The sequence below is a fragment of the Pelodiscus sinensis genome, chromosome 32 (assembly GCF_049634645.1).
Source record: "Pelodiscus sinensis isolate JC-2024 chromosome 32, ASM4963464v1, whole genome shotgun sequence".
Classification (NCBI taxonomy): domain Eukaryota; kingdom Metazoa; phylum Chordata; order Testudines; family Trionychidae; genus Pelodiscus; species Pelodiscus sinensis.
In genome coordinates, this window is record NC_134742.1 from 9,537,833 (window position 1) to 9,557,611 (window position 19,779).

The 19,779-nt window shown below is 50.5% G+C and overlaps 1 protein-coding gene across 1 annotated transcript in view; it reads right to left on the minus strand.

Annotated features, from left to right (window-relative positions):
• Positions 1–3,887: 3,887 nt before the first annotated feature.
• LOC102452245 (uncharacterized) overlaps positions 3,888–19,779 on the minus strand; it is a 505,721-nt gene continuing 489,829 nt past the window's right edge. Inside the window, 2 exon segments of the mRNA XM_075914136.1 lie at positions 3,888–6,465; positions 6,467–7,415. Coding sequence (XP_075770251.1) covers positions 6,426–6,465; positions 6,467–7,415 — 989 coding nt within the window. The 3' untranslated portion in view covers positions 3,888–6,425.

Sequence of the window (19,779 nt, forward strand, 5' to 3'; positions counted from 1 at the left end):
AGGAAAGCAGGGCCAGGGCCACGCTCTTGTCAGGCACTCAAAGGCTACGTCTAGACTGGCATGATTTGCCGCAAATGCTTTTAACGGAAAAATTTTCCGTTAAAAGCATTTTTGGAAAAGAGTGTCTAAATTGGCACGGATGCTTTTCCGCAAAAGCACTTTTTGCGGAAAAGCATCTGTGCCAATCTAGACGCGCTTTTCTGCAAAAAAGCCCCTTTCGCCATTTTCACGATCGGGGCTTTTTTGCAGAAAACAAATCTGAGCTGTCTACACTAGCCTTTTTGCGCAAAAGGACTTTTGCCTGAACGGCAGCAGCACAGTATTTCCGCAAGACGCACTGATTTCAGACAGTAGGAAGTCAGTGTTCTTGTGGAAATTCAAGTGGCCAGTGTAGACCACTGGCAAGTTTTTCCGCAAAAGCAGCTGCTTTTGTGGAAAAACTTGCCAGTCTAGACACAACCCCAGAGCTCTAGACATGCTATTAAATAAGCCCCCTCAAGCACAGGGGCCCATTTGGGAGAGAGAAACTGCCCCACACACTAGGCCGGCCTCTGCTTTCTCTCTTTGGCAGGGCCAGAATGGTAAAGGCTCCAGTGGGAGCAGCCAGGGCTCAGGCCTGCCCAGCGACTCTTTCCTAGAGCCCAGCTGGAACCAGACCAATGCGCAGAGGAGCCAAGAGGAGGTTTCCAGCCTGAAGACAGCACAGGCAGACAAAGCAAAGCCTCAGCTTCTTCCTGCTCAGCCCATAGGGAGTCTCAGTGTGGCCCACAGACCCTTTGTTTGCCATTGCCCACGCACAGGGTGGCCAGATTCCACAACACTTACAGGCCCCACAGGAGGGGCTGGTTTGATACTTTTAACCCCACAGTCCAGCAACGAGTCAGTCCCCCCCCCCCCCCCTTGCAAAACGCCCTCTGGGCAGCCAGCAACAGGGTAGAAAAAAAGAACATCCATAATTGTCAGAGAGTAGAGGTGGTAAAGTGGCAGTAGCATTTTTACCCATTATACTTCTGGAAAAGAGCAGCCCCAGAAGGCAGCTTGACTTTCCATTTCTCCTCCCCACTCTTCACTTCCTTGTCTGGGGGCGGGGGCCAGGAGGAAGAAGGGTGCAAGCACAGCTCCCTATTGTGCACAAACATGTAGCCCCTGCGGGTAGCCCTGGCTTTCTTCCCTTGTCCTGGGCCCCTTTGGCCACTTTCAAGAGGTTGCCTCTTCTGTAAAAAGCTCTTCAGGGAGCAGCTAGGTAAAGTCACTCTGGAGCAGTGGTCCCCAACGCGGTGCCTGCGGGCACCATGGCACCCGCCGGGCCATTTATGTGCTCCCGTGGAGCAATCTGGGCTGGCCCCAGACCGGGAGTGCGGCAGGTGCCAGACCCGGGCGCATGGGCGGCTCGTGCCCCAGGGCCATGGCGCGTGCCGGTGCCGGCCCCGGGCATGCCACACATGCCGGTGCCGGCCTGTGCCCCAGGTGCGTGGCACATGCCGGTGCCGGCCCCGGGTGTGCGGCGCATGCTTGGCCCTGCCCCCAATCACATGGCCTGTGAGCGGCCCCGCCTCCCATGCGCCTGGGAGCCCCAAAACATTGGGGACCACTGCTCTGGAGGAATTTGATCCCACAGCTCGTTGAGTGATTGGTCTGGCTCAAACTAACCACCATAGCGTAAAAGTCCCATCTGCTTGAGAAACACTGGTCTAGACAGCTGCTGCCCTCTGGAACATGTCATTTCTTGGGGATCTTTGCCAAGTGTTCAAACATCTTCCATGGTGAAAAGAAAGCCAAAGTTTATATACAACTGATAGGAAGGAGACAACTTTTTACCCTAGGTGGGACTTGAACTCACAATCATTGGCTTAGGAGGCTAATGACTTATCCATTGGGCCACTTGGACCACACAAGGAGAAAACAGGAGGGCCAGAAATTCTCTCTCCAAAAGGCACATTCCTCACATTCTCTTGGCAGACATGGCTCCTCCTCTCTGCGGCTTGCAGCTACATCTGCAGCCCCTGGCAGGGAGGTGGCTGGGCAGGTTGCCGGCAGGGGCTGGCAGCAGTGCAGCCTGGTCGGCTGCAGCTCTGAGAGAGCAGCTGGGGGAGCTCGGCTGTGGGGCAATGGGCCAGTGTGTTCTGCTTGAAAGTAGGAATAAGGGATCTTCCAGAAAAGGCTTTATTTTCCAAAAGATCCCGTCTAGACTGGCGCTTTTCTCCGGCAAAGCCCCAAGCCAGAAAAAAGCGGCAGCCTTGTTCATGCAAATGCCACAGGGGATATTTAAATCCCCCGTGGCATTTGCAATTCCGACTGGTCTCATTAGCATCCCTTTTCCGGAAAAGGGTGCCAATGTAAACACAGCCCTGGGGAATGGATCCCACAACCACTCCCATGCAAAGAAAAGGCACTACCACTTGAGCTATCTCCCCTGCAGCAGTGATGCTTTTCTGACCACCCATCTTGTCCCAGAGACCACTATGTCCCTGCAACTGCCTGTGGCTCCTCTCTGAAAGGGTCATTTGTGAGCTACTTTGCTGTAGACCAGCTAGCTCAGCTGGCCAGCATGTGGTGCCGATAATGCCAAGGTGGTGGGTTCATGCTCCTTGCTGGGCACTGGATGCTTTGGGCAAGGATAGGGTAATAATTCAAAATGACCTGGAGAAATGGACTGAGGTAAATAGGATGAAGTTTAATAAAGACAAATGCAAAGTGCTCCACTTAAGAAGGAACAATCAGTTTCATACATACAGAATGGGAAGGAGTATGGCAGAAAGGGATCTAGGGGTTATATTGGACCACAAGTTGAATACGAGTCAGCAGTGTGATGCTGTTGCAAAGAAAGCAAACATGATTCTGGGATGCACTAACAAATGTTGTGAGCATGACACGAGAAGTCATTCTTCTGCTCTGCTCTGTGCTGGTTAGGCCTCAGTTGGAGTAGAGTCCAGTTCTGGGCACCGCATTTCAAGAAAGATGTGGAGAAATTGGAGAGGGTCCAGAGAAGAGCAACGAAAATGATTAAAGGTCTAGAGAACCTGACCTATGAGGGAAGACTGAAGGAATTGAGTGTGTTTAGTTTAGAAAAGAGAAGATTGAAGGGGGGACATGACAGCAGTTTTCAGATATCTAAAAGGGTGTCATAAGGAGGGAGAAAACTTGTTCATCTTAGCCTCTGAGGATAGAACAAGAAGAAATGGGCTTAAACTGCAGCAAGGGAGGTTTAGGTTAAACATTAGGAAAAAGTTCCTAATTGTCAGGGTAGTCAGACACTGGAATAAATTGCCCAGGGAGGTTGTGAAATCTCCATCTCTGGAGATATTTAAGAGTAGGTTAAATAAATGTCTATCAGGGATGGTCTAGACAGCATTTGGTCCTGCCATGAGGGCAGGGGACTGGACTCGATGACCTCTCGAGGTCCCTTCCAGTCCTAGTATTCTATGATTCTATGAATTTGAAAAGTTAAATGGGCTCAACTTAAGACTTCAGGGTCAACATACAAACATCTTAATCCTCTCAGACAAAATGAAAGTGTCTGTCAAGAACATAATATGGGAAAATTACATTGCCCTTGGTAATGTGAAAATGTTCCCCTCTCTAGCTGAATTTGTCAGTGATAATGATTTGGACTTAAAGAGATATTTGGACTCAAAGAGATATTAACAACAAGATCTGAAGAGTTCCCAGACAAGAAGCTAGGTTGGATTCGAAATCCATTTATCTTCATAATCAGTTACAAGGATTCAGAACTGAGTATGAAGGAAAATGAAAAATTTGTTGATTTATCAGACAAAACTCTGCATGCTATGTTTAAAACTTCAATGTGCGATCAATTTTGGATATCTGTGCAAAACAAATACCTGGAATTATAAAAAAAAAAAAAAAAGCAATGTTTTCTCTACTTCCCTTCACCTTGACCTACTTGTATGAATCTGCTTTTTTGGCTTTCGCTGGGATAAAAACGAAACGTTAGTCCAGACTAAGTGTGGAGGCAGATCTAAGAGTGGCAGTTTCAAATATAAATCTGAAAATGGAAATAACAACATCTAAGATCCAAGCTCAAGTTTCTCACTAATTTTTGTCTTTCTTTCTTGTCTTTTTTTGTATATTGTTATTTTTGTCCTTTTTTCTTTTATATTTAAGCCAGATATTACTCATTACAAAATTCAGTAGTAATTTCTCAATTGATGAGGAACCAGATCATATAAGACTTTCGCCGTTGTCATTTCTTCCGATGACTGAATCAACACATTCATCTCCGAAGAAAGAATTTATTCATTCATATTCTACATTGCTCATATTATTTAGCCTTTTTTATGTTAGTTTGACTAAAATAAATGTAAAAAATGTCGTCTTTGTTTTTACATTTCAAAAACAAACTATTCAAGACATTTCACATAAATAAAATATCCATAACCTTCTGAGTTGGTTTGGCCCATGCACACAACCTCCATTTTCCTTTATTTACTATGGAAAATTAGTTCTTGATTTACGCGTTTTTGTTTTGAGCAAAGTTTTTCAGGAATACATCTATCACGTAAATTGAGAAATGACTTATGTAAAAATACTTATATAGTATAAATACGTCTATTCATATAAAATAATGTAATAAAATTTAAAAATAAAATATGTATACTCATATGAAAAGTTTTATTTATTATTACTTCCTATAACTAGTTTTAAAACATGTTTGACATGCCTGGTGTTAATTCTGAGAATTATTAGCGACAAGTAAAAATTATTTTTTCTAGGAAAGTTTGAAATACGTATGTAATGCCATTTTAACAAAAAATTTTACTTTCTAACTTAAAAAAGGGGTGACGGTTAACAGAAGGCGACGGATAAAGGGTGCAGAAAATCAAGGTTCTATTATATATGTATTACATTTAGGTACGAAAGTTAGCAAGAAATGTCTCAAATTATCTCAGGGGTTGCAACACGAGTGCAATAAAATATGGGGGTCACGGTTGAAAAAAGGTTGTACACCACTGAGCTAATGCATCTGCACAGTAAGTGGGGCTTTTTTCCAATAACAATTTGAAATTATGTATAATTATATAGAATTATATATAATTTCAAAATGTTATGGAAGAAAGCCCTACTTAACATCTGACTCTTCCTAAGAACTGAAGTTCTCTCCCCAGTAGAGGTATTCTCTGTAGGGCTACATCTACACTGCATATTTCTGAATAAGCAATTTCAGGAGAAATATTCTGAAGTAGCTTATACATCATTTCAGATTATTATGGAAGAAAGCCCCATTTACTGTGCAGATGTATTAGCTTCTGCTCTGTGACACAGCTCTCCCCACACAGCTCTCCTTGCCAGCCCCCCAGTCCCAACTCCTTGCGGCAGCAGCTGCCTGCCAGCCCCACGGCTCCAACTCTCGGTGGCAGCAGCTGCCTGCCAGCCCCATGGCCCCAACTCCTGGCAGCAGCAACTGCTTGCCAGCCCCACGGCCTTAACTCCCTGTGGCAGCAGCTGCCCACCAGCCCCAGGGCCCAAACTGCCAGCAGCAGCAGCCGACCGCCAGCCCCACAACCCCAATCCCAGGCAGCACTAGCTGCCCACCATATGGCCTTGGTCCTGGCGGCAGCCACCTCCCAACACAGCTCCAGCCCCAGAGGCAGCCACGCCACTCACTTCCAGGAAGATAAGTGCTGCTGTATGGCTCTGAAAAGGACGTGAGCAGGCTCAGAATTTTTTGTGCATGGCCACGCAGGTGTGCACCTTAGAGGAAACACCATGAAATTTCAAATTAAAATATCTAAAATATTTAGACTGGACATTAAGAAAAACTTCCTGTCAGAATGGGTAAATACTAAAATAAATTGAAACACTGAAATAAATTCTAATTATTTCTAAAAGCATTAGTGTGATCATGCTGAAACAAAAGGATTCTTTTGATCTTTTTCCTATGACATCAGATACAGACAAAAGCAGTTTGTCTGATATATCTTTATTGAGGGCCTAGAAGACTGTTCCTCCCTGCTAAGTAGAGAAAGGTGGCTGGCAGAATTATAGCTGCTTAACATTTGTTTTTAGACCACCCATGAAGCACATTACATAACCCTTTATAAAACTCTGCAGTCTACATGTGATAGTAGTTTTCAAGTCCCTAGAAGGATGTTACAAGGAGAAGGGAGAAAAATTATTCTCAACCTCTAATGATACGACAAGAAGCAATGGGCTTAAATTGCAGCAAAAGAAGTTTAGGTTAGACATTAGGAAAAACTTCCTAACCATCAGGGTGGTTAAACACTGGAATAAAGTGCCTAGGGAAATTGTGGAATCCCTATCACTGGAGATATTTATGAGCAGGTTAGACAGACATCTATGAGGGATGATGAAGATGGTGCTTGGTCCTGCTGTGATGACAGGAAAGAGGATGTGATAACCTCTCAATGTCCCTTTCCATTCTAGTGTTCTATGGTTTAATGAGTCTATGATTCTCCTGTGTGAACTGTATGATGATTGTTAAGAGTTGAGTGCTGACAAGCTTTTCCCACTATTGGAGCAATCAAAGAGCTTCTCCCCTGTGTGGATTCTCCTATGTCTAAGAAGGTCTGACCTCACACTGAAGCTTTTTCCACAGTCAGAGCAATCAAAGGGCTTCTCCCCTGTGTGGATTCTCCTATGTCTAAGAAGGTCTGACTTCTCACTGAAGCTTTTCCCACAATCACAGCAGATGAAACGTTTCTCTCCTGTGTGGGTTCTCTGATGTCTAATGAGATGTGAACTCCTACTGAAGCTTTTCCCACAGTCAGAGCAGCTAAAAGGTTTCTCCCCTGCATGGGTTCTCTCATGACTAAGAAGACTTGAGCGCCTACTGAAGTTTTTCCCACACTCAATGCAGCTGAAGGGTTTCTCCCCAGTGTGGATTCTCTTATGACTTAGAAGACTGGAGCGCCTCCCAAAGGTTTTCCCACAGTCAGAGCAGCTGAAAGGTTTCTCTCCTGTGTGGATTCTCCTATGCCTAAGAATGTCTGGTTTGTCACTGAAGCTTTTCCCACAGTCACAGCAGATGAAACATTTCTCTCCTGTGTGGGTTCTCTGATGTCTAACGAGATGTGAACTCCTCCTGAAGCTTTTCCCACAGTTAGAGCAGTAAAAGGGTTTCTTTCCTGTGTGGATTCTCCTATGTCTAACAAGATATGTGGTCCTACTGAAGCTTTTCCCACAGTCAGAGCAATGGAAGGGCTTCTCCACTGTGTGGATTTTCCTGTGTCTAACAAGGTATGACCTCTCACTGAAGCTTTTCCCACAGTCAGAACAGCTGTAGGGTTTCTCTCCTGTGTGGATTCGGTGATGTTTAATTAGGTCTGAGCTCTGACTGAAGCATTTCCCACAGTCGGAGCATTTGAAGGGCTTCTCTCCTGTGTAGGTTCTTTGATGGTCAATAAGAGTTGGACAGTCACGGTAAGCACAGGGAGCTTGTTGATGGGGGATTTCCTGTTGAACAGTTGCTGTGTTTCTTTTCACCCCTCTGCTCCTATGACTGGATTTACCCTGTGCCTTCTCTGGATGGTTTTCCTGCTGCCTTTGTGGGCTATGCTGACTCTTACAGGTCTCTCCCTGCTCAGGATTCTGGGAAATATGCCCTTCAGATCTTCCCAGTACCATCCCACATGGATCCACTTGCTCCAGTCCTTCCTGCTGAAGACTCTCCTCATTGTTCTGACTCAGCGTCCCATCACCTGCTGGGACAGAGAGAGAATCCTGACAAGAATAATTCTCTGTGCTGAGCTGAAAGGAAAACTTTGAAGGGGGAATAGAAAAAGGGGCGCACACCCAAATAATGGCTGGAAAGGTTAAACCACCATGAGCTGAGTTCAATCTCCACCATGAGCTGAGTTCATCCTCCTTCTCCATAACTCTTTCCCAAAGGACAGAACCTAACCTCCTCCCACACCATTTGACTGGATTTGAAGACAGGCTGAAGGGTCAGTTAGACTAGATGAAAATGCACAAGTGACACCTTCTATGAGGACACAGAAATTGGTTTCTGAGTCGGTTTAACTGATTGCTCACCTGTGTGGCTATTGCTGATGATCTCCCCTTCCTCACAGCACTGGAGATCCAGCTCCTCTCCTTGCCCCATCCAGGAGATCACATTAGCTCTAGAGACTGGAAATCCTGCTCGGAGAGCAATAAACCATGTGCTGATCTTGTTCATTAAAGTCCATGTCATTACTACTTCTAGACCCAGGATCTGACTTACCCACCCAGAAAGGCTTCTTCTCTATCTTGCAGAGACTGGGCTCTGGCTGGTTCAAGATCCCAGGACATACTCAGGTGCATTAGCCCTGCTTGGGAGAGCTGAGCCCTCTGCTGCACTCTCTTGGGTACAACTATGTCTCCCTCCTGGCCTGTTCCATCCCGCCATCCCAGGCCAGGACAGGAAACCACTGCTCAGGAGGCAAGCTCTAGTGAGGGCTTGCAGGTCTGACACTGAAGCCCACAGGCAGGGCTCAGACTGCAGCTGCCACATGGCAGGTCACTAGGAATTGGAGGAAAAGGACCCAGTAGGGTTCTAGCTCCCCAAGGGCTCTGTCCATAAAGCCCCATGCTGGAGGACTTGGCTCAACCTGCTCTTTGGCTCAGATGGTCTACTTGTACTGAAAGGAGGCAGAGCAAGTTGAACAGCTAAGTGAATCCTTGGAGGAAGTGTTTCAGACACTTCCTATTTTCCAGACTCCTGTCCCTAAGTGTCTGTACCTGCATGAGCCCTGCCAGCTGCCCACAATAAATGCTGATCCCATAGCTGGCCATGGCAGCATTTGGCTGTAATGTTTCTCTGGGGTGTGTGTTTGCTGCTGCAGCTGAGCTCAACCTTTGCTGCTTTGGTTCTACTCTCAGCAGCAGCCACCCTCTTTGTGTGGTTTTCCAAACTTCCTCTAGTGGCCACCCTAGCCTGCCATTTGCTGCTCCCCTTGGCTACACAGAATCTACCATTCACATTTTCACATCTGGTGGGCACATTCTTACACCTTTAGCCAGACCCCATCTTGGACCATCATATAGTGCTGGGAAGATCCCCCTGTGACGTTATAGGATTAAAATATGACCCTGTAGGTCACTGTGCTACCACTGTTACACAGTTGCAACAAACCTTGTGTAAATTATGTCCTGTATGGTGTCAATGGGAACATTCTGATGTGGTGACTATGCTTATCCTGTCTGTACGGGGACATCATTTTTGTACCTCAAGTTATGAGTATGGACCATGCACCTGTATTTTAAATATGGTCGCTGTTGTGGAAACACCCACAAAGTAGTTTCTATTCAATCCAGCCAGCACATTGTCAGTGGAACATTCAGATTGAAGATCCATTAACAAAACCCATGGAAATCTCATCATCAACGGACGGACTTTCCCATGGACTTTTCAGCCAGACGGTGGGCAATGCCTGGCATGGCTCATCAGAGCAGACAAGGGCATGACCAGTTCATGTCACACTAAACTCCATCTGGTCCCTGTGCTTTTCAGCTCACAATGCTGGGGGTTATGTTTGGAACAATGAGTTCTCCTCCACATATGCTCCCTGTAAGCTGTGCACACATGCGGCCACGCAGGAGAGATTCACACAACGCACAGCCGGCAGCATGTGCTCAGGTTCCCCTCACCCACTTTGCACCATTCTGCAGCTGCTCCCGGGAGGGACCCTCCTGCTAGCTGTGTCGAGTGTCTGTGTGTGGAGGGGGCGGTGGGAAGGAGGGCAGTGCAGATGCCAGGGTGTCCCCTTGCACCTGTACCATAACTCCGCAGAGCAGAGGGGGGACAGCCTGGCTCATGAAAACTCAGAGCTGGTGCAGTCTGAATGGTGACAGCCTGACTTACTTACAAAGGCAGTGCTCTGCTTGTGAGATGTCCCCAGCAGCCAGCTCACATAGTCTGTTTCGTCTCTAACACACACACACACACACACACACACACACACACACTCGTGTCACATACACACTCTCCCACTTCTCCTGTTCTCGTACCACATCAGCACAGGTACTCAGGAACAGAGCAGGACAGCTTGCAGTGTCTTAGAGAGACAGTGCATGACGTTTCCCTGAAACTCACTCAGCAGTAGCCACCACACACACACACACACACACACACACACACCCTGTCACTCACCAATAAATCCACTGTGTCACACTTGCACACACAGGGAGTGTCCCACACACGGTGCCACCCACCAACCCACACACTATCTCTCTCTCTCTCACACATTGTCTTATTCACACTCACCTCACAGCACGTAATTGTATTATTGTTGTTGTTAAAACTTGGCACTGCCTACAATGCATTTATAGAGTCTTTGTCATTTTATTCTTTCCAAGTGCGTACATTTATGTTCTGACACCTTCAGCCAAGGCATAACAGAGCAAGATGGTGGGGAAACACACTGAGACCTTGGCTGTGGGAAGAGCAGCACCACTGTTATGTCCCTTAGCCTGCTTCCCCTGAGAGGGAGCATTGGCCAGGGTGGGGGGAAGATGACAGTCTCCCATGATTATTGGAGGTGATACTCCTGACATTGGGCAGAAGTGGGGGGCAAGGAGGTACCCTGAATCAAACTCAACCCAGCTCCTCCAGAGCCCACCCAGCCTCCAATACACATGGGGATAGGAACCCTTACCCAGCCAGCTCACAGCCTCATAATTCTCCTGCATCACATCCCTGTAGAGAGCTCTCTGACCTGGGTCCAGCAGAGCCCATTCCTCCTCAGAGAAATACACAGCCACCTCCTCGAAGCTCACCGGCTCCGCCACAGCCATTTCCTTTCCCTGCCTCTGCAGGTCATGGGCTGGAGCAAGACATGGGTGTTCTGCAGCCTGTCAGGGGGAGAAGAGCAATTGGAGACATTTCAGAAAGGGCTTTAATCCTTTTCACACCCTCATTCTCTCCAGACTTTTTCCCTGGTGACACACAGTAGACTTGGACATTTTGGGCAAATGCTTGAGTCTATATATTCCATAAAACACACACACAAGTTAGATCCCAAATCTATATAATTTTCTCTTAATATATGGCTCTGAGGTTCAATATTACTCTATCTGCAACAATGGGATTAGGTTCTGAGCACCCAGTGTTTCTTGTAAAGAAGCTGCATATTCATGTCTGAATAGGGATAGAGATGCAGCCATGTTAGTCTGGTCTAGCTGTAACAAAAGACAAAGATAGCTTCCCCAATTATCATCCCTAATGTCATTACCTCACAGACACTAACCTTCCCCCTTCATCCCTCCTCTGTTCTAAAATCTGATTCGTCAATTTTATATGTGTTCCCTTTTTTTTGATTGTATCACTTCGGTATATATGGTCGTGCCAATTTTCTTCCACATATTGATCTGAGGAAGTGGGTCTGGCCCATGAAAGCTCATCGCCTAATAAACCATCTTGTTAGTCTTTAAAGTGCTACATAGTCCTGTCCTTAATATGGATGTAGGTGTCTAAACTTAAGCCTCTAAAACGTCCTCCATTGAACGGCAGCACAGATCTAGAACCTCTCATCAGGGCTAAACCGACACTTTATAAACCCTCTCCACAAGAGAGATTTAGTGAAGTCAAGGGGACCATTCAGATGCTTGAAATTAAACATACATGCTGAATGTTTACATCATTAGATCCTAAGATTCATGGATTCACAGGATCATTATTTCATGTCCCTAGTCTCATCTGTGTCACAAGCCATTGTATCTCATCTCATTACCTCAGGACATATCTTTATTTCCCCAAAGCATATTTTGTAGAAAATGTCATCAAGTATTGCTTTGAAGACAGCAAGAGATGGATGTTACATTGTGGTTATCTGGCTAATTGTGTAGTCGATATTTGTATCAACAACACAATCAGTCGATAAAGGATTGCTCAGCTGAGCCACAGCAGAGGTAGCTCCCGGAACTGGGACTGAGCAGTCCTGGCTCGCGCTGGCTCCAGAAATCACCCACGCTACTTTCTATGATTTAAATGTAGTAGGAGTTGCCAGGCTCTTACTACATTTAAAATGCAGAAGTGCAACTTCCGAGACCTGTGTGAGCTGGGACTGCTCAGACTCAGCTTGCACCCAGTCCAGCAGCCTCTGTTTGAGGTGGCCAGGGCTGGCTGTGGCCAGAGGCTGCTGCTGGAACGGCCAGCCCCCACTGCTATGAACAGTGGCTGGTTGGTGGCAGCAGCCTCTGTTTGTGGGGGGGAGGGAGCAGCTCTCCACTGAGATACCCTCCTCTATCCCCAGCCCCGCTGCCTCTGATAGAGGCAGCAAGGGGTGGGCAGGAGGCATAGCGGATATGGTGCTAGGGGGAACCAGCTTTTAAGCCTGCTCCCCCCAGCACTGGGTCCTGTTCCCTCCTTGCTGCCTCTCATACGGAGGCAGCAAGGAGTGGGGGAAGTGAATAGTTGAGTACTACTAACATCCCTAGAATCCACCACTTCTTTGATCATTTGTTTCAGCAGCTAATCATCTTCTCTATCAAACATTTGTGCCTCCTTTATTATCTGAAATTGTCTGGCTTCAGCTTTCAGTTATTTGCTCATACAGAGACATTTTCCACTAGACTGAAGAGCCCTTGGGGATTCAGCAGACTGATACAGTGGAAGCCTATTTTTTAAAAACAATATATTTAAACTGAACAGAAAGAACATTGAAATCTCTCATATTTAAGGTGCTGTGACTTGTATGCTTTAACTTCACAACTTTAGCATTATGCCACGCAGACAAGCCCTTCATAAGGGAATGGAACAGTGGTAGGAGGGTAAAAACCTGTTCATTCCTTTAGTTTCAAATGTTTTAACTGCTTTTTGACAATATCTACATATATGGGGGCTGCAGACATTCAGACACAAGTACTTATGATAGCAAAATAGTACTGCTAGCCTCACAATCCATATCAGAGCTCTTCTGCTATTAATAATGAATTTTAATGTCACATCTGAGTCAGTGGTATAATATTGAATTTGTAAATTAACTCCAATTCAGCTGTCTCCTTCTGCAATCCAGTGATATAGCTTTTTTGCGGAAGGGTGGCTACTTTTAAATCCAGTACTGAATGTCTAGGGAAGTTAAAACATTCCCTACTGAGTCTGTGTGTTACACTCTACAACCCCCAGGTGGTACACATTTGCAAGCACCTTAGAAATGTTATGCAGACACAGAACCTGATCAACGATTCTTTTAGATCTTACAACCATGTTTGGCCATTACAGTGTTTGGAAGAGGCTGTATCTAAAATATTTCACTGAATCCATCTTATCAAGCAGGGAAGAGCTGCCTTGTCCAGTCCCTGAGGGACACTGTACCATTCAGATAACAGGCCTAGGAAGGGGGACCTGAGATTCACCCCACATCTGCCCCAAACTCCAACACTGCAGAGCCCACTTCCATCCCAGGGTTTCCCCTCTGCCACTGGCTGGCAAAGCCCATATCCTGTTCTAAACTCCGCTGCTTACCCCGATTTTGCCCTTTCGCCCCTCACCTGACCCTGCAGCCAGCTGTGTAACCCACCTATGTGCTCAGTTTGACCCCTGCACAGACTCTCCCATCTGATTTGCCCAGAGCAGCTAGGAGTGGGGTGGCACCCAGGGGTAGGGGAAGCAGAAAGCAGCAGCACATGGGCTCAGCAGCCCTGGTTTGCAGACGGCTGCTCTGGCCCTGCCCTGCAACAAATGGTGCCACTGCCTGGACCAGTCCTTTGCCCAGGGCTTGCCACCCCCCACCAGCAGGCTGGGGCAGGCAGGGCCTGAGGATGCCCAGAGCTGGCTCTAACCCTTTGCCAGGCACAGTGAAGTACTAGGGGAGGGCTCTCCTTGGCTGCTTGTGGCTCAGCCCGGGCTCCCAGCACCGTATGGAGGAGGCAGCAGCATGTGACTGAGAAATCCAGCCCCAAATCTGTGGAGCAACCTGATCAACTTCCCATCCCCGAACAACCAGCAGAGGGGGCTGGGAATGCAGCATTAACCCTCCACTGCCAGGGCCCAGCCACAGCCCCCCTACATGCCACCCAGCCCCCAGGTACATGCTGCAGGGACTGACCCAAGAGAATTCCTTGCCAGCAGGAGAGCGTTAAGGCTAAGGATGGTAAAATACGTTTAAGTAATTGTGTAACTGCTGAAAACTTCAGAGGCTACATGGGAGTGTGAGAGGTGGCTCCCAAGGAGATGGTGCATGCAGGGAGCTGGCATATAACCATGACGTCCCGTTTTACCAATAAGCCCAGGCTCATTGGCTACCTGTGCATACGGTTACATTTGCACATTCCTAGGCTAGGTCCCTGCATTCGTGGCAGGATTAAATATTATCTAGACGGGGGGGGGGGGGGGGGGGGGAGAGAAATGGGGTTTGTATGGTGGATCCGGCGCCCCCAACTTCTAGATCCAGTCCACCGACACTACAGTCCCGTGGCCCAAACAGCCTACGCCGGACTTCCTGCCTCCTGCAGCCCTGCCTCAGGTCACAGCCCCAAACCCGCAGGGGGCTGTTGGGCTGCTCTCCTAGGCGGCTCCAGGCCAGACGTTCCCAGCCAGAGCCAGCACCTGGCCCCCCCATACTCTCCATCTCCCCAGCCACCTCCTTCCCCCCCCCCAGGTCACAGCCTCCCCCACCCCCAGACCCCTCCTCTCCTGCACCCCCTTGCTCCTCCACGCCAGAATCCTCCCCTGAACCCATCCCCAAACCCACCCCAGGGCCTTGCGCCCCCCCACACCCCACATCACAAACCTCACCCCAGCTCCCTCCTGAGCCACGTCATAGACCCCCCCCCCACCCCGGGTCCCTCCTGCGCCCCGCCCCCCTGCGCCACGTCATAGACCCCACCCCGGCTCCCTCCTGTGCCACGTCATAGACCCCCACCCCAGGTCCCTCCTGTGCCACGTCATAGACCCCCACCCCAGGTCCCTCCTGCACCCCGCCCCCCTGCGCCACGTCATAGACTCCACCCCGGCTCCCTCCTGTGCCACGTCATAGACCCCCACCCCAGCTCCCTCCTGTGCCACGTCATAGACCCCCCCGCCCCGGCTCCCCCCTGCGCCCCGCCCCCCTGCGCCACGTCATAGACCCTACCCCGGCTCCCTCCTGTGCCACGTCATAGACCCCCCCCGCCCCGGCTCCCCCCTGCGCCCCGCCCCCCTGCGCCACGTCATAGACCCCCACCCCGGCTCCCTCCTGTGCCACGTCATAGACCCCCCCCCCGCCCCGGCTCCCCCCTGCGCCCCGCCCCCCTGCGCCACGTCATAGACCCCCACCCCGGCTCCCTCCTGTGCCACGTCATAGACCCCCCCGCCCCGGCTCCCCCCTGCGCCCCGCCCCCCTGCGCCACGTCATAGACCCCACCCCGGCTCCCTCCTGCGCCACGTCATAGACCCCACCCCGGGTCCCTCCTGCGCCACGTCATAGACCCCCCCCACCCCGGGTCCCTCCTGCGCCACGTCATAGACCCCCCCCCACCCCGGCTCCCTCCCCAACCCCGCTCCCATTCATCCCCCCCCCCACGCAGCTAGTGATTTGGGTCTCCAGGCAGAACCCCCCCCCCACACGCGATTTTTCTGACGCGTCAGCAGCCCCGCCCATCCCCGCCTCACCTCGGCTCCTCAGATTTTTCCTGCCCTCCCTTCCGACCTCCCCCTCCCACCCTGCGCTGCCCGGAAGCGGAAGCAGCTCTGCGCAGCGAGTAACGGCAACAACGGCTCCCTCAGAATTCCGGGCCGCAAAGGCGCGCAGGCGCAGTGATCGCAGCCGAGGGACGGGGGGGGGGGAAGAGGCTACCGCCTCCCTTTGCCCGCGCGTCGCGTCAGACGCCCCTGCGTGCCCCGCCCAGGGGGCCAATCGCCAGGCGGGACGGGGGAGAAGACGCGCTGAAAACCCTGCCGGGGCGGTGCGGAATGGGAGTGGGGCGGGGGCTTGGACCGCGCGTGCGCAGCGGGTCAGGGTCTCCGTTCCCTGGGCCGGCGCCAGGGCTTAGCTCAGACCGCGAGCTCCCCGGGCCAAGGGGCTGCATTGACAGCGCCCGTGACGTTCCCGGCTTCTGGGTGGGCAGTGCCCACGTGCTGGGAGGCGGGGCCGAGAGCTGGCGGGTCTTAGCGCTGCCAGGTCCCCGCGCGCCGCAGGCAGTGGGGGGGGGGGGGTCCACTGGCTGCTCCCCTCGCTGCCCCCCCCCACTGACCTTCCTGCAGCAGCAATGGCTGGTCCGTGGGGACAGGTGGCAGGAGGCAGCCATTGATTTGTTTCTTCTGCTGCTCCCCCTCGGCTGTCCTTTGCATCCTCCCCCCCCCTTGCCCCCGCCGCCCTGTTCTGCCCCTTCGTGCCCCGCACCCCCCCCCCCTTGCTCCTGCTAGGGTTGCCAGATGGTTTCAACAAAAATACCAGACACACTTGACATTGCATCACGATCCACATTACCTCTTATTTAGAAAATACATTTAGGGTGCTCTAGACTGGCATGATTTTCCGCAAATGCTTGTAACGGAAAAGTTTTCCGTTAAAAGCATTTTTGGAAAAGCGCGTCTAGATTGGCAGGACACTTCTCGACAAAAGCACTTTTTGCGGAAAAGCGTCCGTGGCCAATCTAGACGCGCTTTTCTGCAAAAAAGCCCCGATCGTCATTTTCGCGATCGGGGCTTTTTTTGCGGAAAACAAATCTCTACTGTCTACACTGGCCCTTTTGCACAAACGTTTTTCCGAAAAAGACTTTTGCCCGAACGGGAGCAGCATAGTATTTCTGCAAAAGCACTGACCATCTTACACGAGATGGTCAGTGCTTTTGCGGAAATTCAAGCGGCCAGTGTAGACAGCTGGCAAGTTTTTCCACAAAAGCGACTGCTTTTCCAGAAAAAGTGGCTCAGCTCCCCTTGCTCTGGGTTTTCTCTGCAGTGCACTGGAGAGAGAAACCCCTGAGCCAGTGACAGACTGATCTGGGTGCTGGCGAATGACGGGTGATGTAATAAACAGACCCATCTACAATGACTGCCAGCCACATGTACAGGGGGAGGGGGCTTTAGCCAAGGAAGCAGCAACTCTGACGAAGATTTGGGACTGAAGGTGGCTAATCAAATGAACATGTTTCCAGTGCTGTGACCAAAAAGGGCGAGGTGATGCCACAATACACTAGCCCAGGGACCTTTAGATCTTCAGTCTTAACACTCTCCCAATTGAGTTAATTTGGCAGTAGCCATAAAAAGACATTTCTAGCCTATGATTCTCTGTCTGGGAGGTTTGGCAGCTGTACCACACACAAAGGATGCCGTTGTGTAGTGCCCAGGAAGGCAAGACTAGCATTTTCCTGCCACCCACAGTTTGACTTGCTTCCTTCCTTCTTCCTAACTTAGGCTGTCTACACCGGCTGCGAATTCTTGCGCAAGAACACTGACATTCTAATGTGTGAAATCAGTGCTTCTTGGGCAAGAACTATGATGCTCCCGCTCTAGGATAAGCCCTCTTGCGTAAGGATTCTTGCGCAAGAGTGCCAGTGTAGATAGCAACGTTAATTTCTTGCGCAAGGAAGCCTAATGGCTAAAATGGCCATCGGAGCTTTCTTGCGCAAAACTGCGTCTAGACTGGCCACGGATGCTTTTGCACAAAAGCCCTTTTTGCGCAAAAGCATCCTTGCCAATCTAGACGTGCTTTTGCGGAAATACTTTGAACGGAAAAACTTTTCCGTTAAAAGTATTTCCGCAAAATCATGCCGGTCTAGACGCAGCCAAAGGGTTAATGGCAGTACGGGACCTTCAATAGAAGGGGCGGTGGAGGGACTTGGCCTTGACCGGAAGCAGCCACAGTTCAAGTGCTGGTAGCCCCCCACATTTAGGGCAGTTGCACCACTCCTGGGCTATGTCTACACTCCCGGCCGTTCTTGCGCAAGAATCCACAGAGCGTCCACACTGCCCGCCCGCTCTTGTGTAAGAAACTTTACAGTACGGCATGGTAAGAGAGGGCTTCTTGCGCAAGAGCTACACTCTTTTTAAACAGGTGTAAGCCCTCTTATGCAGGAGCTCTTGCACAAGAGGGCAGTGTGGATGCTCGGCAGGGATTTCTTGCGCAAGAAAGCCCTATGGCTAAAATGGCCATCAGAGCTTTCTTGCGCAAGAGAGCATCCACATTGCTGTGGGTGCTCTTGTGCAAAAGTACAGCTCGCACATGGCAGTGTGGATGTTTTCTTGCGTAAGACTTCTTGCACAAGAACCCTTGCACAAGCCCTGGTGGAACCTCAGGACATCCCAGAGGGCAGAGGGAGGCCAGTGGAAGGTGACAGGGTGGAACAGCAAGTGACTGGCCATGTGGCCACAGAGATGGCAGAAAGGGGATTTCCCCCTACATGTACAGGAGGGGGCGTGAACTCTGCAGCTACATCTCTGCCTTCAGCTACCTGAAAGGGCTTCCAATGAGGACGGACCCAGGCTATTTTCTGAGCTGTCAGATGACGGAACGAGGAGCAATGCTCTTGAGTTGCAGGGTTTTCTGGCCCACACCGTACCTGTCACTCCAGAGCAAAGCAGCCCCTAAGAGCAGGGCTGAGCCATTGGGTGCTGGACACTTGGCAGCAGGAGCTTAGAGTTTGCCTGAGACCTCAAGGACCCAGCGTGAGGCCCCTGCCCTGGCCCCAACCCCGCTGCAGCCTTAACCCAGCTATGACTGGGGTATCCCTGCCGAACCCCAGCCCAGTTTCAGTATGTGCATATGTATGGTATGTGCCATGCTCTTCCTCTGCTGGACCCCATTCTGCTGTGGTCCAGGCCTGCCGCAAGCAGGGCACATCTCCCTGGCTGAACCAAACCCGTGCCTGAACCTGCCAGGCCCTGGGCTCCCCTACCCAGTTCAAACCCAGCCACCCCTATACCTATTGTGCCACCCCTCCTTCTATCGCACCCCGGCCATGGGCCCAGCCTGCTGCAGTGGGGACATCCCTCCCCAGCCTGGGACCAGACCTGCCACAACTCCTTCCTGGCCAAACCCAGCCCCTGCCGGTACCTGCTGTGGGTAGGAGAGGGAGGCCTGACCTGTGGCCCCAGCAGAAGAGGAATCCCTCGATATTGACCCAGCCCTTGTAGCTGCCAACTCCAGCACATTAATCCACAGCCACACACAGGCTTGCACTGAAACAACAGATGGGAGCCAACCCCACTGAGTTACTACAGTGACACCATGTGTGCAGAGGCACCTCGGATTAGCTGTGTCTTGCCGAACAGCTCACCTATCACCCGGGGCCGGCTGGGCTCCAGGGGCTCCCTGGGGTAAGATCAGAGGCCGCTGGTGTGTGGTAGAGAAAAGGCATGAAACGGGCAGCGACTCACCAAGCAGCAGCCCTTGAGCGGACGGGGGATTTCATGGTCAGTCCAGCTTTGGGACTTTGCAGGCTGAGGGTCACAGCCCAGCCCCTTCAAAATACCCACTAAGAGGTAAAAGGATTTTAGGTTTATATATTTTTTTTAAATCGCACAGACAGAAGGGGAAGTAACAAGCCTCCCCATCCCCCAGCCCATTCCAGCTGCCCCCGTTTCTTCCTGTCATTTTGTCTCCCTGAGCCAGTCCAGAGCCCATAACCACAGTGGGGCTTGTGCTGCTGGGGGGAAATATGAGCCAGGGGTTCCTGCTGGGTTTGTCTGACTCTAGGGGAGGCACATTGGCTCGGAGAGCAGGGACACTGGGGACGGCTCAGCACAGAGCTGCACATGCTGAAATCCCCAGTGAGCAGCGACCTGCTTCTCTGCACAAGCTCTGAGCCGCTGGGCTCCCTGCAAATGTTCCTACCTGCATGTTTGCTGCCGTGGGGCTAGATCCCGACACAGGGGCTCTGTCTAGACTGGCAAGTTTTTCC